Consider the following 22,175-nt stretch of genomic DNA (forward strand, 5'->3'; position numbering starts at 1 on the left):
ATAAATGCCACATTTTTTTATCTATTCGTCTATTGAAGGGCATCTAGGTTGGTTCCACAGTCTTGCTATTGTGAACTGTGCTGCTATGAACATCGATGTAGCAGTGTCCCTGTAGCATGCTCTTTTTAGGTCTTTAGGGAATAGACCAAGAAGGGGAATAGCTGGGTCAAATGGTGGCTCCATTCCCAGCTTTCCAAGAAATCTCCATACTGCTTTCCAAATTGGCTGCACCAATCTGCAGTCCCACCAGCAATGTACAAGTGTACCCTTTTCCCCACATCCTCGCCAGCACTTGTTGTTGTTTGACTTCCTAATGGCTGCCAATCTTACTGGAGTGAGATGGTATCTTAGGGTGGTTTTGATTTGCATTTCTCTGACAGCTAGAGATGTTGAGCATTTTTTCATGTACTTGTTGATTGACTGTATGTCCTCCTCTGAGAAGTGTCTGTTCAGGTCCTTGGCCCATTTGTTGATTGGGTTGTTTGTTCTCTTATTGTCTAATTTTTTGAGTTCTTTGTATACTCTGGATATTAGGGCTCTATCTGAAGTGTGAGGAGTAAAGATTTGTTCCCAGGGTGTAGGCTCCCTATTTACCTCTCTTATTGTTTCTTTTGATGAGAAAAAACTTTTTAGTTTGAGTAAGTCCCATTTGTTGATTCTAGTTATTACCTTTTGTGCTATGGGTGTCCTATTGAGGAATTTGGAGCCCGACCCCACAGTATGTAGATCGTAGCCAACTTTTTCTTCTATGAGAAGGCACGTCTCTGATTTGATATCAAGCTCCTTGATCCATTTTGAATTCACTTTTGTGCATGGCGAGAGAAAGGGATTCAGTTTCATTTTGTTGCATATGGATTTCCAGTTTTCCCAGCACCATTTGTTGAAGATGCTATCCTTCCTCCATTGCATGCTTTTAGCCCCTTTATCAAATATAAGATAGTTGTAGTTTTGTGGATTGGTTTCTGTGTCCTCTATTCTGTACCATTGGTCCACCCGCCTGTTTTGGTAACAGTACCATGCTGTTTTTGTTACTATTGTTCTGTAGTATAGTTTGAAGTCTGGTATCGCTATACCGCCTGATTCACACTTCCTGCTTAGCATTGTTTTTGCTATTCTGGGTCATTTATTTTTCCATATGAATTTCATGATTGCTTTCTACAAGAAATTTCTACAAGAAATGCCGTTGGGATTTTGATTGGCATTGCATTAAACCTATAGAGAACTTTTGGTAATATCGCCATTTTGATGATGTTAGTTCTGCCTATCCATGAACAGGGTATATTTTTCCATCTTCTAAGATCTTCTTCTATTTCTCTCTTTAGGGTTCTGTAGTTTTCATTGTAAGTCTTTCACCTCTTTTGTTAGGTTGATTCCCAAGTATTTTATTTTTTTTGAAGATATTTTGAATGGAGTGGTTGTCCTCATTTCCATTTCAGAGGATTTGTCGCTGATATACAGGAATGCCTTTGATTTATGCGTGTTTATTTTATATCCTGCCACTTTGCTGAATTCGTTTATTAGCTCTAATAGTTTCTTTGTAGAGCCTTTTGGGTCTGCTAGATATAGAATCATATCATCTGCAAATAGTGATAATTTAATTTCTTCTTTTCCTATTTTTATGCCTTTAATTTCTTTCGTCTGTCTGATTGCTCTGGCCAGTGTTTCGAGAACTATGTTGAAGAGAAGTGGAGAGAGAGGGCATCTATGTCTTGTTCCAGATTTTAGAGGGAATGCCTTCAATTTTTCTCCATTCAGAATGATGCTAGCCTGAGGCTTAGCATAGATTGCTTTTACAATATTGAGGTATGTTCCTGTTATCCGTAGTTTTTCTAGAGTTTTGAACATAAAGGGATGCTGTACTTTGTCAAATGCTTTTTCCGCATCTATCGAGATGATCATATGGTTCTTATTTTTAAGTCTATTGATGTGGTGAATAACATTTATTGATTTCCGTATATTGAACCAGCCTTGCATCCCAGGGATGAATCCTACTTGATTATGGTGTACAATTTTTTTGATATGTTTTTGTATCCGATTCGCTAGAATTTTATTGAGGATTTTTGCATCTAGGTTCATTAGAGATATTGGTCTGTAGTTTTCTTTCTTTGAAGTGTCTTTGTCTGGTTTAGGTATCAGGGTGATGTTGGCCTCATAGAATGAATTTGGAAGTTCTCCCTCCTTTTCTATTTCCTGAAGTAGCTTGAAAAGTATTGGTATTAGTTCTTCTTTAAAGGTTTTGTAAAATTCTGCTGTATACCCATCCGGACCTGGGCTTTTCTTAGTTGGTAGTCTTTTTATGGTTTCTTCTATTTCCTCAATTGATATTGGTCTGTTTAGGTTTTCTATATCCTCCTGACTCAATCTGGGCAGATCATATGACTTAAGAAATTTATCTATGCCTTCACTATCTTCTAATTTATTGGAGTATAAGGATTCAAAATACTTTTTGATTATCTTCTGTATTTCTGAAGTGTCTGTTGTGATATTGCCTTTTTCATCCCGTATGCTAGTAATTTGAGTTCTCTCTCTTCTTCTCTTCGCTAGCATCGCTTAGGGTCTGTCGATTTTGTTTATTTTTTCAAAGAACCAACTTTTAGTTTTGTCAATTTTTTCAATTGTTTCTTTTGTTTCGATTTCATTAATTTCAGCTCTGATTTTAATTATTTCTTGCCTTCTACTTCTTTTGCTGTTGTTTTGCTCTTCTTTTTCAAGGATTTTGAGATGAAGTATGAGATCATTTATTTGTTGGTTTTTTCTTTTTTTAAGGAATGAACTCCAAGCAATGAATTTTCCTCTTAGAACTGCTTTGAATGTGTCCCATAGATTCCGATATGTTGTGTCTGTGTTTTCATTTATCTCTAAGAATTTTTTAATTTCCTCCTTGATGTCTTCTATAACCCATTGATCATTCAGTAACCTATTGTTCATTCTCCAATTGATGTATGCTTTTTCCTTCCTTCTTTTATCGTTGATTTTCAGTTTCATTCCATTATGATCAGATAAGATGCATGGTATTATCTCTACTCCTTTATATTGTCTAAGAGTTGTCCTGTGACATAATATATGATCTATTTTTGAGAAGGATCCATGTGCTGCTGAGAAAAAAGTGTAACTGCTTGATGTTGGGTGGTATACTCTATATATGTCAATTAGGTCTAGGTTATTAATAGTGTTATTGAGTTCTATAGTTTCCTTATTCAACTGTTGTTTGGAAGATCTGTCCAGTGGCGAGAGAGGTGTGTTGAAGTCTCCCATGATTATGGTGTGGTGGTCTATTAGACTCTTGAACTTGAGAAGAGTTTGTTTGACGAACATAGCTGCACCATTGTTTGGGGCATAAATATTTATGATTGTTATGTCTTGTTGGTGTATGGTTCCCTTAAGCGGTATGTAGTGTCCCTCTTTATCTCTTTTGATTAACTTTGGCTTGAAATCTATTTTATTTGATATGAGTATGGACACGCCTGCTTGTTTCCGAAGTCCATATGAGTGATATGATTTTTCCCAACCTTTCACCTTCAGCCTATGTATGTCTTTTCCTATGAAATGCGTCTCCTGTAGGCAGCATATTGTTGGGTCTTGTTTTGTGATCCATTCTACTAGCCTGTGTCTCTTAATTGGTGAGTTTAAGCCATTAACATTTAGGGTTATTATTGAGATATGGGTTGTTCTTCCAGCCATATTTGTTTATTTCTGTTACTAAACATGGTTTGTTTTCCTCTTTGATTATTTCCCCCCCCTTTACTGTCCTACCTCCCACTGTTGGTTTTCATTTTTATTTTCCATTTCCTCTTCCTGTAATGTTTTGCCGAGGATGTTTTGAAGAGATGGTTTTCTAGCTGCAAATTCTTTTAACTTTTGTTAATCGTGGAAGGTTTTAATTTCATCTTCCATCCTGAAGCTTAATTTCGCTGGATACACAATTCTTGGTTGGAACCCATTTTCTTTCAGTGTTTGAAATATGTTATTCCAGGATCTTCTAGCTTTCAGAGTCTGTGTTGAAAGATCAGCTGTTATCCTGATTGGCTTACCCCTAAATGTAATCTGCTTCCTTTCTCTTGTAGCTTTTAAAATTCTCTCCTTATTCTGTATGTTGGGCATCTTCATTATAATGTGTCTAGGTGTGGATCTCTTATGATTTTGCACATTCGGCGTCCTGTAGGCTTCTAGGATTTGGGATTCTGTCTCATTCTTCAAGTCTGGGAAGTTTTCTCATATTATTTCATTGAATAGACTGCTCATTCCTTTGGTTTGGAGCTCTGTACCTTCCTGTATCCCAATGACTCTTAAGTTTGGTCTCTTAATGTTATCCCATATTTCTTGGATGTTCTGCTCATGGTTTCTTAACAGTCTTGCTGATCTGTCTATGTTCTTTTCCAGTTGAAATACTTTGTCTTCATTGTCTGATGTTCTATCTTCTAAGTGTTCTCCTCTGTTGGTAGTATTCTCCATTGAGTTTTTAAGTTGGTTTATTGCTTCCTGCATTTCTAGGATTTCTGATTGCTTGTTTTTTATAACCTCTATGTCCCTGTATAGTTGATCCTTTGCTTCCTGGATATGTTTGCGTAATTCGTTGTCGAAGTGATCTTTCATTGTCTGATTTTGCTGTTTAATGTCTTCCTTGATACTCCAGATCATCTGAAGCATGTATATCCTGAATTCTTTATCTGACATTCCATCTGCTGCAGCTGTTACCTCTTCTAAAGTTGCGTTGACCTGCATTGCTTGTGGTCCTTTCTTTCCTTGTCTTTTCATACTGCTTGCGTATCTTTCCTGCAGGCGCGGGCGGCGGCTCTGCTCTCTCCTTATTCCAATTGGGGTGTCGTGGCTACCACGCCAGCAGGTCACTGGGCCTGTTCTGGGAGCTGGTGGCGGCTCTGTTTTGCCCCTACTCCAATTGGGGTGACAAGTGTACCACGCCGGCAGGCCACCGGGCCTGATCCGCCGGTCGGTTGCAGGTTTGCCTACCCTGCAGGCGCGGGCGGCAGCTCTACTCTGCCCCTACTCCAAATGGGGTGACGTGTCTGTCGTACCAGCAGGCCACTGGGCCTGTCCCGCTGGTCGGTCGCAGATCTGCCCACCTTTCGGGCACGGGTGGAGGCTCTGCTCTGCCCCTACTCCAATTGGGGTGTCGTGACTACCCCGCCTGCAGGTCGCTGGGTCTGTTCCTGGCAAGGGAGGCGACTCTGCTCTGTCACTACTCCAATTAGGGTGGTGTTTGTACCACGCCGGCAGGCTCCTGGGCCTGATCCGCCGGTCTGTTGTAGGTCTGCCTACCTTGAAGGCGCGGGCGGCGGATCTGCCCTGCCCCTCCTACCACGCCTGCGGACCCCTGGGCCTCATCTGCAGGTTGATCACTGGTCTGCTCACCCTGCGGGCACGGGTGGCGGTTCCGCTCCGCCCCCACTCCAATTGGGGTCACGTGACCACCACACCGGCAGGGCCTGATCCGGGCGTGGGTGTAGGATCTGCTCTGCCCCTACTCGAGTTGGGGTGACGTGTGTACCACACTGGCAGGCCACTGGGCCTGACCCGCCAGGCTGTCACAGGTCTGTTTACCTTGCAAGCGTGAAGGGCGGCTCTGCCCTGCCCCTCCTACCACGCCCATGTACTACTGGGTCGTGGGTCTGCCCACCTGGCGGATGTGGGTGGCGGCTCCGCTCCGCCCCCTCTCCAATTGGGGTCACGCGGTCACCACGCTGGCGAGCCGCTGGGCCTGCTCCGGGGCTGGCGGCGGCCCGGCTCCTTCCCTCTGGCTCGAGGACAAATTGAGGAGACTCGGGTGACTGAGCCTCACCCCCCTTACCAGGAGACCAACTGCTTATGTCACCGCTGGTATTGATGAAGATCTCTCCTCCACCGCTTTCTGCTGACATCAGATCTCTGCCATGTTGGTATCCTATGCGAATGGCAGCATTTCGTTCCCCTTGCCGGGCAACCCAAGCAACGGGTGAGTCCTGACCTGCCCTCAGCAGGACCCGGACCGAGACGCAGTTTCCGCGGGCTCCTAGCCCCGGTCCAGGGAAGTTCCGGGAGCCGGAACTCGGCCGCTCCGTGCTCGGTGTAAGCTCCTATAAGTGTAAGCTCCAAGAAGCAGCCCCCGCGGGCTCAGTTCCGGGAGCCGGAATTCGGCTTCTTGGTGCTTGGTGTTTGCTCTGATAGTAGCAGGGTCCAAGAAGCAGCCTCCGCAGGCTCCGCAGCCCTGAGCCAGGGCGGTTCCAGGACGGTTCCGGGAGCTGGAACTCGGCCGCCCCGCGCTCGGTGTTCACTCCGATAAGATCAGATTTTAAGAAGCACCCAGGCGCTGAACCCTAGCAATCTGTCTGCGAGCCACAGGCGAATTGCAGCCTGAAATTACCTGTTCTATGGCTGAATGAGCTGCGGTCAGTCAAAAACAGGTATGGTGACGTCAGTTTACCAACATGGTGGCTGCTGGCCTCCTCTGTGGTCTGACCGGTGTGGAGAACCGAGATGGACCGCTTCCTTCCCCCGTCTCGAACCCAGAATTCAGCCCTGAGTGCGGTGCTTGCGCGGCTGGCAGAAACTGCAGCACTGTAACCCTGCGTCTCTATCCCAGCGCGCGTTGCAGACTCTAGCCGCGGGGCGATTTGCTGAATAAGCAGTTTTACCCTCCGTGCGACAAACCTCTCGCGTTTGAGTCCCCGTAGCCGATCCTCGTGCGATGGAAATCCTACCTCCAGGTTCCGGAGCACCCCACTATTGCTGGAAATTCCTAACAAGATATCCTTTAGCCGTCCTGACTTGTCATACTCCCACACAGTGAAGCAGCACACGGGGGTAATGCACTCCCCTCGCCGCCATCTTCCTTCCCCCCCCAATAATATCTTGAGCAAGTGTTTAGGCCAGCACTCATAGCAGCTCTACTAAGCATACTGTGAACCTGCCAGTATTGCCATATTGTTTAGTGAGCAGTCTAGTGGAATAGAGAAAGGGATGTCTTACAGGCAGAAACAAAAGCCTTTGGAAGTGGTGAGGTGAGTATCACAGGACATGGACTTGGAGAGATGAATGACAGGAACAGACATTCCCTACTTGGGAATTAGCCTGAGCTAGCTCCCAAGTAAGCCAAAATGACTGGCATATTTGATATTGGGGAGCTACTCAGCTCAGGAGAAAATGGAGGAGAGTATTTAACTTGCTTTGGGGATATATTCTAGACATGTCAGTAGGACATCAGAGTGATTAGTGTGTAAATCTCCAAATAGTTATGGGTCTACAAAAAATAGGAGTGGTAATTGGGGAGAAGCTGTACATTTTGGGTCAGTGCAGAGGTTTAAAAATAGGAGGAGGCAGCAGACATTTAATCCTGAATAAAGGCAGAATAAATGTGGAGGAGGAGAACATTGTACACCAAACTGTCATGAAACCTTTTTGAGAAATTGTTTAGAGCATAAAGAAATTGCTTTCTTCATAACAATTTGGAAATTGTTATGGTTTCAATGTGAGTTGTCCCTGAAAAGCTCACATGGGAGAGAATGCAAGATGATTCAAAGGAAAAATGATTGGGTTGTAAGAGTCTTAACCTAATCAGTGAATTCATCCCCTGTCAGGGATTAACTGAGTAGTAACTGAGTTGTAGCATGGGCTGGAGGAGGTGGGAATTAGTGCATGGCTTTGGTGTATATATTTTGTATCTAGAGAATAGAATTTCTCTTTCTACTTCCTGATCACTGTGATGTGAGCTGCTTCCTTCTGCCACCCTCTCCCACCATGATGTTCAGCCTCACCTTGAGCTCAGAGGAATGGAGCCAGCCTTCTATGGACTGTGAACCCTCAAATAAACTCTTCCTCCTCTACAGCTGTTCTGGTCAGATCCTTTAGTCACAGCTGTGAAAAAACTGACTTAAACAGAAATCGTCTGTTTTGTTGCTTGATTTCCTTCTAGTTCTCATGCACTAGGTCCCTATTGATCTGTTCATTACCTTTCTTTGCTGTGCTTTATGTTTTATTAAGCTTATAATAATCGGTCTTCTTTTTTATCTTTCATGAGGAATCCTAGTTTTCTGGGTTATTTTATTGTGATAAATTATTGTCCAGTTACTTGAAATAAACCTCTGAGAAAGCAGTAACAACACATAATAAATCTTTTTTACACTTTTACTTAGAAACCTCCCTATCTAGAATTTTCATAACACCCTTCCTTGGGTGTGTGTTCTTCTTCCTTTAATGATTTTTGTGTGTTACTGTCTTATAGGTTAGACTTTACCCTCAAACCACAAATGACACACTGTTCTTGTTTTATTATTACAAATGGAATCATTAGCATTATAGAATTAACATATAAGATAAATACAACAGGCTAGGGGATGTATGTAGCTCAGTGGTAGAGTGCTTGCCTAGCATGCATGAGACCCTGGGTTCAATCTTCCCAATCCCCCCAAAAGACAATTAATATACAAAAAAGATACAATTACTATAATTAGTCACTTTTTTAAAGTGTTACTGTATACCAGGCCCTATTCTAAATAACTTATGCATATAGTAGCTGAGAGGTTGGTACCTCCCCATTGTCAGTGGGGGAAATTTTATTATCCCCCATTTTACAGGGAGGCAGCTGAGGCACACAAAGGTAAAGTGATGAGCCATTGGTGATGCACCTCTCAATGGATGAGCCAGTGGTGTGGGAATCTGAAAATGTGGTCATTGTGTTCAACCACCATTCAGCAAACACAAGGAACAAAATAGCAAATAAAGAATTGGGATTCAACAAAACTTTTCCTTGATAAATCTGCTGTTTTTGCCCTCCTCCATTTCATTCCCCATGTTCCCTCTACCACAGACCCTTTTGTGAACTGACTCGTGTGCGTCTCTGAGGTTTCAGTTCAGTTAAGTCTAAGAGTGTGTGCCCCTGACTCCTGAGACAGATCAGCACCCTACCCCTACATGGTTTCAGAATCTCCAAGTTACTCTTCATAGCACTGATCAAGTGGAAGGTGAGAGAACCTCAGTGACTTGCTCAGAGTTCTTCTTTCTGCTAGAGTACAGTGCCTTGTGGGAGGTGTCTTATCCACATTCATTCACCATTGCATCCACATCACTTTCCACACCACTGGCTATGAAGTAGGTGCTCAGTATTTAATTCATTTATTGAATGAATGAAGCAAAGGTTAAGAAGAAAGGAGGAAGAAAAGCAAAGATTATATTCTTACTTCATTCCAGGTTCTCTTAAGCGCAGTTTGTCATTCAGTAAATGTACTAGCTAGAAATAGGTTATATTTCACACAACAGAAAACCAGCTGTGGTCACTTTAACAAATAGGATATTAATTTATTTATAACAAGAATTATGGTATTTTAGTGCTACTTTGTTCACTAACACGTGTCATTCAGGTACTAGACCTTTCTTCTGTGTTTCTGTTGCTACAAGTTGGGTGGTGGGATAAGCTTGGCAAAATAAAAAGTACATCCCAGTCAGATATTCTGGTGTTACATGAGGAGTGGGTTTGTTGTTTGAGTAGACGGCTTGAAATTCCATATACCTCCTTAAATAAAAGTTGAGGTTTTATTTTATTTATAACGTACTTTTTGAGGAGAGAGGTGAAAAGGAATCCTGTCATGTTGGACTGGTCTTTCCTGATGTGCCTGTTTTTGTTTGTTTGTTTGTTGGTTGGTTGGTTTTTGTGATTCCAAAGCACTAAAAGCTGATGCCAGTAATTACAGTAGGGAGAAGTCACTTCTCCAATGCCCATGTTTGTAGACCTTTTCTCTTCAAACATTCCCCAGGGAGGAAGCAAGTCTTTGGGTAGAGAGTAAAATTCCTGGCTGCTGCTGATCTGGAAACCAGTGGAGGAGGGAGCTGAGCTCTGTGTGTGTGTGTGTGTGTGTGTGTGTATGCGCTTGTTCACATGTGTGTGCGTGTGGGGGTACTGAGGTCCGTCTAGCTCTCCAGTCAGTGTTAGACTTCTATTTAAGACTCCTACCACTCCTACCACTGTTCCCAGCTATACCTACTGTCCTAAGTTTGCATTCTCTAATCCAGCTTTTCCATAGGTGGAGGAGGGGCAGCCCAGAAATGGAAAAGGATTTCTTTTTTCTTGTAGATATACATGACAGTAGAGTGTATTTTGACACATTATACATACATAGCTTATTCTAATTAGGATCCCATTCTTGTGCTTAAACATGATGTGGAGTTTCACTGGTGGTGTATTCATAAATGAACATAGGACAGTTATGTCTTTTATGTTCCTGTCACACCTCTTTCCCTTCATTCCTCCTTTGTCTAAATCAGTGAACTCCTGTTCTTCCCCTCCCTCCTGCCTTGTGTTAAATCCACATACCAAAAGAAAACATTCAACCTTTGGTTTTTTGGGATTGGCTTATTTTACTCATATCCATCCATTTACCGGCAAAAGCCAGTAATTCCATTCTTCTTTATGGCTGAGTAATATTTCACTGTGTATATATATACAGATTTTCTTTATTCATTCATCTGTTGAAGGGCATCTAGGTTGGTTCCCTAGCTTAGCTGTTGTTAATTGAGCTGCTATAAACTATAGTAAGTTGATTTTAAGACCTTTGGGTGTATATTAAGGAGTGGGATAACAGGGTCATGTTTTCTGAGGAATCTCCTTATTGCTTTTCAGAGTGGTTGTACAAATTTGCAGTCCTACTAGCAATGTATGCGTGTGCCTTTTTCCCCATATCTTCTCCAACATTTATTGTTGCTTGTATTCTTGACGGCAGTAGCCGTTCTGACTGCAGTGAGATGAAATTTCATTGTAGTTTTAATTTGCATTTCTCTGATTGCTAGAGATGTTGAACATTTTCACATATATTTGTTGAATGATCTTATAAATTCTTCTAAGAAGTGTCTGGTCAGTTCCTTAGCCCATTTATTGATTGGGTTATTTGGGGAGGGTTTTCGTGTTAAGTTTTTTGAGTTCTACGTATATCCTGGAGATTAATGCTCTATCTGAGGTGCATGTGGTAAAGATTTTCTCCCATTCTGTAGGCTTGCTCTTCATGTTCTTAAAGAATGAAGTTCCTAAGCTGACATGATATAGTGTTGGGCCTACATATTCTTCTGTTAGGCACAGGGTCTCTGGTCTAATGCCTAGGTCCTTGATCCACTTTGAGTTTTGTGCAGGGTGAGAGATAGAGGTTAAATTTTATTCTGCTACTTGTGGATATCCAGCAGGAAAAGGATTTCTTAAATGGATTTTTAAAAGCCATTTCTCCTATTTTATTCCACTCCACTCCTGTTTCACAGATACTTAAGTCTTTAGTAGGGAAAGTGGGGAAGTTCTGGAGCTTGGTGGACTTATTTTCTGTCACCCCTTATTTGCAGTCTAGATAAAGCCATTTCTGTCTTATAATCTGGTTATACTTTCTCCATAGTTTTATAACTATTTCTCCTCTCCTGCTCTTAGTGGTTGTGTTAGTCAGCTTCCTATCATTATAACAAAGTGCTAGAGATAATTAACTTATAAAGGATAAAGTTCTATTTGGCTCAGAGTTTTGGAGGTTCCAGTGCGTGATTGCATTGCCCTGTTGCTTTTTTTTGCCTTTGGCAAGACACCATTCATGACAGAAGTATGTGGTAGAGCTGAACTGCTGACTCATTTCCAGGAAACAGATAGGAGGGGTCAAGGTCTCACACTCCCCTTTAAGGGGATTTCCCCAATGACCTTAAAGATCATTGACCTCTTACTAGGCCTTACCTCTTAATGGTTCCACCATCTCTCAATATCATCCCATAGGGACTAAGACGTTAACACACAGGACTTTAGGGGATGTTTAGGTTCCAAACTATAGCAATACTTGTGGACTTGCCTTTTCTATCCTGTCATCAGAGAGGGAAAGATGTAAAAATGCACTATTCAGTCTCATGCTTTGGTGGAGATTTAGCATGTATTATTTTTCTAGAAAAGGAGAATTATACTATCCATATATCTGAAATCTATAAAATTAATTGAAATAATTAAACATTCACTGCATGTTGCATTTTATCTGTTCTCTCATGTAGAAATAATAGGATAATGAAATTCCTAGGGCAAATTGAATTTTCAAAAGAAATAAAATTCTATAGATTTTTTAAAATGTAAATATGAGCTTTTCAAAAATTATCGTTTTAATTTTCAGATTGTGAGCCATGCCTTTAGTGAAGAGGAACATTGAACCCCGGCACTTGTGCCGGGGAGCTCTGCCAGAAGGAATTACCAGTGAACTTGAATGTGTAACCAACAGTACTCTTGCTGCAATCATACGCCAGCTAAGCAGTCTGAGTAAGTCACTTCTTTTTTTTTTCTGGTTACTGATGACACATTATTAACTTTAAATTATCAAATTGATTTCAATTCAATAGTTATGGTATTACAGATGTAAAGGAAAGAACCCTTCTCCCTTCACATTTTCCAGTGTGCAACTAATTGTTTTGTCCACTGGGCTTGTGATATCCATCACTATACAATGAAGATATAATGCTACAATTACCAGCTCACAAATTATTAGGTAAGATCAAACATGTAGACTCAAAATAGTGTTAATTTATTAAAGCTTTTTCAAATAGTCTTAATTTTTTTAACTTTAGTAGTAAGTTATTTTGTTGAACTTGAGTGGGAGCAATCATTTTTTTTTAAATGTAATAGATTGAAAACTAATTAATACTCGTAATATTTCTGGTACATATGAGGTGCTCACTAAATATTTTTGATTGACTTATGTTCCAAATGAGTCACAGAATAAAATCCAAAGCAGTAAAATTTGCTGGTTTTAACCTACTTAAAATTAAAATGAAGGTATTGGCTTCCATATTGATAAGTTAACTATACATGTACCATATTTATTTTCGTATGTGTAGATTTATGGCAAATACAAGCATAAGGAAGAAAAGACTTTTTATTATTCTAGTTTTGACTGTTAATTTTTAAAACCCAAGAAAGATTCTATTTCCTCAAATATGCATAAAAATGCTTTTCCTTTCAAAGCTTTTTGAAGTTGAACTATTTTTTGCCTAACTTACATTTATATCGTGATCTTGTTTTCTCACTTCATCCCACTCCTTTTCTGTTGAGATGGTTGAAGTAGCATTTCTGGTGACAGGTTTTCACAGTTAAATTTTTCAAAAACTCTGCTAATGACCAGAAAGTCCTTCATGAAATTCCACATACTGGTAGTCTCAAGCATAGGAAGATTTTTTAAATTTTATTTTGAAGAAGAAATGCTGCAGATAAATATTTCTTTTAAAGAATTGTATTATACTGTGCTATTATTGGTGTATTTTTAGTAGATCTGCATTCATTGACCAAGGAAAAAGTTCAATCCTCAGCACCACATAAAAATAAATAAATAAAGAAAGAAAGAAAGATAGATATTGTGCCCAACTACAAGTAAAAATAAATAAATATTAAAAAAGAATGTTTCATGTTACTTTCTATTTTCATAATCATTGAGGTATTTTAAGTTTTAAGAATGCATGAATCTGTTATGTTAAAAGTCTTTTTTTACTGACTGTTCATTCCTATGATAAAGTCAAAACAGAATCTTTAAATTTTCTTGTGCACCTAACCGTTTTTCAGTTGGTCCAGATTAAAATGGACTATCTTTTAAGTCTCACTTCTGTGCCCCACAACACCTCGTCCCCATCTTTCAGCATCTACACTCACACATCAGAGACTCATTTTCAGGTGTGGTGATAGGTGATAGAGAGTTATCTGGATTTCTTGCAAGCAATATACAGAGGCTGGACTTTGTCCTTCTGTACCATCTTAGGAGCCGAGTTTAGGGGAACTTAAGGACCTTCCTTGAGCCTGAATGGTCCTGCCCACCTGAGAATGGCTTGCTTCAAGAGACTCAGGGTGACAAATTGTCTGGCAGTTCTAGGGAAGACAAAACAGATCAGGACTCCAGAAGGAATTTCTTTGCTCTTTTCCAATAAGGAAGACTAGCAGTTGACATCCTCATTCATCAGGTTATTTTGCTTCTCATCACATTTATTAGGACAATTCAAGAGTCATGAAGATATAAATGACTTTGCATAAGGCAAGAAAAGAATCTGGTTCTGGATGCTAATTAGTCCTCTGTAAAAGCCCTGTAACTAACTACACACCTGTTGGAAAAACTGTGTTTTTAAAAAACATATTGCCATGTTCCCATTACATCCAAATCAGACACCTGACTTCAAGGCTCAGTAATTTGGCAGCAATGGATTCTTAACAGGCTTTACAGAAAACTGAAATTTTTTCAATGAGAATATACTGATTATTGGTATTGAGTTTAGGGATAGTTGTAGAAATGAAAGAGAGGAAATTTGTAACCTGGCAGTCTTACAGTTAAAGGATCAGAAGCTTTCAGAACTTCATCCAGTAAAATAAAAAAAAAATATATCTTTATTAGCTTTCAGATTTTTCTCATTATTTTTGACTATCTAATATGAAAGATCAGAGAAATGGCATGGTGGAGAAAAGCCACATGCTTTTTATTTTTTATTATATTTTTGGTAATTTTGATTAATAGTGTGTCACTTGGTTTCCATCTAGGGGATATTGATATTTTTCTTCAATTAATGACAGTTTAGTGCAGCAATTAATACTAAATCAGGATTGCTTTTTCATCATTTCCTTGATTAATAATCTGAGTGCTCTTACTCCTGTCAGCTAGTTGCTCAATTAAAATTATAGTATATTGTAATCAAATTCTTACAGATATTCTAATGTAATTTTAATATACTTTGCTTTGAAAAGGAGATAAGAAGATAGGACATTTGTGCCAAGGATGACACAAATTATTTTTATACCTCATAGGTTGGTTTTATTACTTTTCTTTGTTCTTGAGATAATAGCTATCTTCCCCTTCTCCTCAAAATATGATGTCACAAAGAAAGCAGTAAGAGCCACACATGCCAAATCCCAGCGGCTCCTCCCTACGGCTCCTCTGATGCAGGAGGACCAAATGTTCACAGCCAGCTTCAGCAACTTAGCAAGGCCCTAAGCAAGTTAGTGAGGTACTGTTTCAAAATAAAATATATAAGAAAGGGCTAGGCTATGGCTCAGTGGTGAAGTACCTCTAGATACAGTCCCTGGTACAAAAAACAAAACAAGAAAGGAGTAAGAATTAGCATGTCCCTCTCTACACAAAGTTATTGGTTATATTTGATGATATTAATAAGGTGATATAGAAAATTTAATATAAAAATATGCAAAGGAAAAGATGAATAAATTGCAATCATCAGAAAATTATTGATAATATTTTATCTGTGTGTATTATATATGCACACACATACATTTATCTTTATAAAAATGGTATCAAGGTAGAAATGGCATTGTAGCCCATTCACTATATAGTATATATTTTTTATTGATTCTTTTAAGACACAGTTTTTAATAACTGGAGATTATTATATTGATATGCCATATTGTTTAGACATTTTTGTCTCTTTTTTTTGTTTTCAAATGAAGTTTATTTCAGTCATTTTATAAACCGAACGCATGATGTTGTTTTTTTTTTTTAAGATACAAAATCACAGAGAACAAACAGAAAAGCCTGCTAATAGTTCATAATTCCCCTAACCTAAAATCCCTATTGTTGATATTTTGGGGTTTTTTAATTTGTTTATTTTTGAAAACAATTTTATGAGAATATTTATTTTTCATTTGCATCATATTATTAGTGTACTATTCTGCTTTTGTCACTTGTGGGTTTTTACTTGGTTCAGTCTTTTAATAGAATAGGAATTTGATGAAACTTTGTGGAATCTGATTTGTTTTTTTTTGTAATTTGTGTATAGTGGGTGTATATGCTGGTGAGATTCATTGCAGTATACTCAAATATATAAATAAGAATGTTAGGTCAGATTCATTTCACCTTCTTTCCCTGTCCATCCCTCCTCCCTTTCCTTCATTCATCCTTGTCTGCTCAACTGGTATTCTCTTCTCTTTTTTTATGCCTCCTTTTTATGTTGGATTAACTCCTGCTTATCAGAGAAAACATTTGACCTTTGACTTTTGGGACTGGCTTATTTCACTTGGCATGATAATCTCCAGTTTCATCCATTTACTAACAAATGCCATGAAGTCATTCTTTATGATTTAGTCTTTTTTTTCTACTCTTGAACATAGAAGTTATTTCTTTGTCAGAGGCAGGGGCACTTATAAATTATTGTATAAAATAGCTGCATATGTTTTGGTTGTTTATGGTGTTTTAATATACTTGTCTTGTATCTTAATAATCCAGACTTCTCATAATGAACAAAAAGAATCTCCAAAAATTGCCTAAAATTCTATAAGTCTTTTAATTTTAAATTTGCCTCTCTTTTTGGAATCATTGCAAAATCGATTTTTCCCTCATTTCCATGTTTAGTGTAATTATATAAATGAGAAAGGAGTCTATTTTCTTCTCCTATACTTTAAAAAGTGATTGTTTTTATTAATTCTCCTGAAGGTACACAATATATTTCATACCAAATTGAATGCTAAATTGACATAAATATTCTTTCTTAAGGGCTCACACTCTTATTTCTTAAGGGTTTGTACTTTGATTTCATAGGCTTGCACTCTCATGCATTTGCTCTTTTTTTGGATCTGAAATTTGGACCTAATTCCATTAAGTGCAGTACTACTGAGAATAGAGGTTTAAATATTTTGAAGGCATGCACTTTATACATTTCTTAGATGTTTTTATCCACAGGATTTTTGTGGGGGGAGGAAAAGGATAAAACACACTTTATAAAGGTTAAAGATCACAAGTGTTTTTCTGTGTAGGTTAAGGCTAAGGGTAAGGGTAAGTTAGGATATTGATATATCTGCACAGAAGTTGATGTAAGAAGCACAACAAGAATTTATGAAGTTTTTTTTAAATTATTCTAATTACTTATATATGACACATGGTACACAAATGGAACACAACTTCCCATTCCTCTGGCTGTACATGGTGCAGAGTCACACCAGTCCTATAATCATACCTGTATATAGGGTAATAATGTCTATCATACTTCACCATTTTTTCCCACCCACAGGCCCCCTACCCTCTGCTCACTCCCCTCTGCCAATCCAGAGTTCCTCCATTCTTCCCTACCTGCTCCACCCCCGTTATGGATCAGCACCCTCTTATTAGAGAAAACATTCAGCCTTTGTTTTGGGGGGGTTTGGCTTATTTTGCTTACCATGATATTCTCCAGCTCCATACATTTACCTGAAAATGCCATAATTTCAGTCATCTTTAAGGCTGAGTAATATTCCATTGTGTATATATACCACAGTTGCTTTATCCATTCATCTATTGAAGGGCATCTAGGTTGGTTCCATAGTTTAGCTATTATGAATTGAGCTGCTATGAACATTGATGTGGCTGCATCACTGTAGTATGCTGATTTTAAGTCATTTGGATAAAGACCAAGGGCTGGGATAACTTGGTCAAATGGTGCTTCCATTCTAAGTTTTCTAAGGAATTTCTGTACTGCTTTCCAGAGTGGTTGTACCAATTTGTAGTCCCAACAGCAATGTATGAGTGTATCTTTTCCCCTACATCCTTGCTAACACTTATTATTGCTTGTATTCTTGATAATTGCCATTCTGACTGGAGTGATATGAAATCTTTGAGTAGTTTTGATTTTCATTTTTCTGATTGCTAGATAAATTGAACATTTTTCATATATTGATCAATTGTATATCTTCTTCTGAGAAGTGTGTGTTCAGTACCTTAGCCCATTTATTGATTGGGTTATTTACTTTTTGGTGTTAAGTTTTTTGAGTTCTTTATATATCCTGGAAATTAGTGCTCTATCTGATGTGCATGTAGTAAAGATTTTCTCCCACTCTGTGGGCTGTCTCTTCACATTATTCAATTGTTTCTTTTGCTCTTTAGTTTGAACCCATCCCATTTATTAATGCTTGATTTTATTTCTTGTGCTTTAGGAGTCTGGTTAAGGAAATCAGGACCCAATCTGACATTATGAAAATTTGGATCTACTTTTTCTTGTATTAGGCGCAGGGGTCTCTGGTCTCATTCCTAGGTCCTTGATCCACTTTGAGTTGAGCGTTGTGTAGGATAAGAGATAATGATTTAATTTCGTTTTGCTGAGCATTGGTTTCCAGTTTTCCCAGCACCATTTGTGGCAGAGGTGATCTTTTTGCCAAGGTATGTTTTCGGCACCTTTGTCTAGTACGAGATAATGGTATATATGTGGGTTTTTCTCTGTGTCTTCTATTCTGTTCCATTGGTCTATATGTCTATTTTGGTGCCAATACCATGTCATTTTTATTACTATATCTCTGTAGTTTAGTTTAAGGTCTGGTATTCTAATGCCTCCTGCTTCACTCTTCTTGCCAGGGATTACTTTGGCTATTCTGGGTCTCTTATTTTTTCAAATTTATTTCATGATTGCTTTTTCTATTTCTATGAGGAATGTTTTTGGGATTTTAACTGTAATTGCAGTAAATATGTATAATGTTTATGGTAGTATGGCCATTTTGACAATATTAATTCTTCCAATTCAAGAACATAGGAGATCTTTCCATCTTCTAAGGTCTTCTTCAATTTTTTTCTTTCGTGTTCTGTAGTTTTCATTTTAAAGGTCTTTCACCTCTTGTTAGATTTCTTCCCAAGTTTTTTTTTAAGGCTATTGTGCTTAGGGTAGTTTTCCAAATTTCTCTTTTAGTGATGAAACCACTGATGTATAGAAATGCACTTGATTTTTGGGTATTGATTTTATATTCTGATACTTTGCTGAATTCATTTATTAGTTTTAGAAATTTTCTGGTGGAATTTTTTGGATCTTCTAAATTGTCATCTGTAAATAGTGATAGTTTGAATTCTTCTTTTCCTATTTGTATCCCTTTTAATTTCTTTCATCTGTCTAATTGCTCTGGATAGAATTTAAAGGACTGTATTGATTAAAAATAGTGAAAGTGGGCATCCCTATCTTGTTCAAGTTTTTAGAGGGAATGCTTTCAGTTTTTCTCCATGTGGAATGATGTTGACTTTGAGCTTAGTATAGATAGCTTTTACAATGTTGAGATGTGTTCCTACTATCTCTAGTCTTTCTAGTGTTTTGAACATGAAGGTGTGCTGTATTTTGTCAAATGCTTTCTCTGTATCTATTGAGATGATCATATGATTCTTTTCTGTAAGTCTATAGATGTGATAAATTATGTTATTGATTTCCATATGTTGAACCAAGCTTCCATCCCTGGGATGAACCCCACTTGATCATGGTACACTATCTTTTTAGAATGTTTTTGTATACAATTTTCCAGAATTTTATTGAGAATTTGTGCATTTATGTACAGGACATTGGTCTGAAGTTTTCTTTCCTTGATATGTGTTTGTCTGGTTTTGGTATCAGGGTGATACTAGCCTAATGGAATGAGTTTGGAAGAGTTCCCTACTTTTCTATTTCATGGAATGATTTGAGGAGTATTGGTGTTAATTCTTCTTTGAAGGTCTTATAGAACTTGGCTGTGAATCCATCTGGTCCTGGGCTTTTCTTTGTTGGTAGGCTTTTGATGGCATCTTCAATCTCATTTCTTGAAATTGATCTGTTTAATTTGTATACACCCTCCTGATTCAGTTCTCATTATAATGTGCCTTGGTGTGGATCTGCTCTAATTTTGTACTTTTGGGGTCCTATAAGCCTCTTGTGGTTGATTTTCTATTTCATTATTCAGATTTGGGGAATTTTCTGATATTATATCATTGAAAAGATTGTGCATTCCTTTGGTTTGTATCTCTGTGTCTTCATCTGTCCCTATAAATCTTAAAAAGAATTTTTGAAGTTCTAATGCTTCAAGACTTACGTAAGTGTTGGCATTTCTCATGAATAAGGTAGAAGGTTATTGAAGGGAAGGAGGATACACCATATATTTAGGAGACTACAGGTTGAATTTTCCTTGGGAATTCAGAAGTATTTCAGATTTCAGATTTTTTAATATTTGCCTATCCATAATGAGGTAACCTTGGGGATAGCACTAAGTCTAAACAGGAATTTCATTTATGTTTCATATATACATCACCTGCAGGTACGTTTATACAGGTATTTTTAGTACATTTACACTTCAATTATGACCCATCACTTGAAGTCAGCCGTGGACTTTTTCATGTGTGGCATCATTTGGCACTCAAAAAATTTCAGGTTTGGAGGCATTTCAGATTTTCAGATTAATAATTCTCACCCTATTTAAGATAAAAAGACCCATTAGCCATAGAATTGGAGGGCAGTGTAAGATGAGTTCCCCTAGCCTTACGAGAGGTAGGATTATATGGGAACTAGTCAAATCTATTGATCCACCATTTGACCTAGAATATTGGAAATACTTTCTTTGGGGCATTATAGAAATAATTATTAAGTTACTTTTAACTTATCCTTTCCCTGTATAATTTTCAATAAAATAAGTGTTAATCCTGCATTGTTCTTAAGAGCACAAGTTAGAGAGTCAGCCAAACCTGAACCTTTATTCCTGGCAATCACTCTGGTTATGTCATCTATATTCTTTATATTTCATGAGTTTCAAGGCTTATGGTAAAGCATCTCAAGTGATTTATAGATGTTCCTCTAATTGGTTTGATTTACTCTTATCAAAGCATATCACCTAAAACTTTGAGGGAAGATTTTTAAGGTTTACTTTTTTAAAAAATTTTTTACTATAGCCACTGTCATCAGATATATGATTGTAATTATGAGCATCCTAAACTAGTATTCTTCCTTAATGGATGCCCTTTTTATGGGAATAACCATTCTCTACTTTATCTTTCATATTCTGTACTTCATCTTTTGTCCATCAAGAGAGAGTGAGAGACACACAGAAAGGGAAAAGGGAAAAAGAAGCAGAAACCAAAGATGACCCCATTTTTTGGAATTAACTGATCTGTACTTTAAAATATTTAGCTTTTCTGAGCATGGTGCATGCCTGCAGTCTCAGCAGCATGGGAGACTGAGGCAGGAGGATTGAAAGTTCAAAGCCATCTCTAAGCAACTTATGGAGTTCCTGACTCTAAATATAAATAAAAAGGGCTAGCTACTTGGTTGAGTGGATTAAACACCTCTGGATTTAGTCCCTGGTACCAAAAAAATATAAAAATAAATAAAAGGATATAAGCATATATAAATATTAAAATTTTAAAAGTGTTATATGACATATATGCAATATATACATGTATTTTATATATAATGTTTCATATATATATTTGCCTTTGAAAAATATATTGAAGGAATTTTCAGTTTCTGGTCTAGCTTTTAAGGGACTTGGAAGTCACTCCTATCATCCAATAAGAGGAAAAAACTGAACAAAATAAAAACACCTTTCTTAGATCATCAGAGAACTATGGTCAAAGGACAAACTGATGCCCCAAATCAGCGAGATGCAGATACAGAGAATCATGCAGAAACTCACACATAGAAGCAAAGGAGGACCATTCCAGGCTGAAAAGTCTGTGCTATGATTGCTGAGTTGTTGGAGACTTAGGACAAATGAGAGATTTAAAAGATCCCAGGGTGCCCAGTCTTTTTTTTAATATTAATTTTTTAAATTTATATATGACAGCGGGATGGATTACAATTCATATCACACATATAGAACACAATTTTTTGTATCTCTGGTTGTATACAAAGTATATTTACACCAATTCATGTCTTCATACATGTACTTTGGATAATGATGACCATCACATACCACCATCATTTCTAACCCCATGCCCCCTCCCTTCCCCTCTCACCCCTCTGCCCTATCTGGAGTTCGTCTGTTTCTCCCATGTTCCCCCTCCCTACCCCACTATGAATCAGTCTCCTTATGTCAGAGAAACATTAGGCATTTGTTTTTTTTAGGATTGGCTAACTTCACTTAGCATTATCTCCTCCAACTCCATCCATTTACCTGCAAATGCCATGATTTTATTCTCTTTTATTGCTGAGTAATATTTCATTGTATTATAAATGCCACATTTTTTTTTCCATTCATCCATTGAAGGGCATCTAGTTTGGTTCCACAGTTTAGCTATTGTGAATTGTGGTGCTATAAACATTGATGTGGCTGTGTACTTGTAATATGCGTTTTTTTTTTAGTTGTTGATAGACCACATAAAAATAAATAAATAAAATATGCTGTTTTTAAGTCTTTTGGATATAGACTGAGTAGAGGGACAGCTGGGTCAATTAGTGATTCCATTTCCAATTTTCCAAGGAATCTCCATGCTGATTTCCATAATGACTGTACCAATTTACAA

General features: G+C 38.1%; 1 protein-coding gene across 5 annotated transcripts in view; it reads left to right on the top strand.

The window, feature by feature from the left end:
• Wasf3 (WASP family member 3) overlaps positions 1-22,175 on the top strand; it is a 172,002-nt gene that overhangs the window by 112,377 nt on the left and 37,450 nt on the right. For all 5 annotated transcript variants that reach the window (XM_046448164.2, XM_046448163.2, XM_046448180.2 and 2 more), the window contains one exon: positions 12,105-12,247. In XM_046448164.2, coding sequence (XP_046304120.1) covers positions 12,115-12,247 — 133 coding nt within the window. In that variant the 5' untranslated portion in view covers positions 12,105-12,114. The remainder of the gene's footprint in view (positions 1-12,104; positions 12,248-22,175) is intronic.

The sequence above is a fragment of the Marmota monax genome, unplaced genomic scaffold, assembly GCF_021218885.2.
Source record: "Marmota monax isolate L192 unplaced genomic scaffold, Marmota_monax_Labrador192_F-V1.1 WCK01_AAM20220418_F8-fsc00043, whole genome shotgun sequence".
NCBI classification, from domain to species: domain Eukaryota; kingdom Metazoa; phylum Chordata; class Mammalia; order Rodentia; family Sciuridae; genus Marmota; species Marmota monax.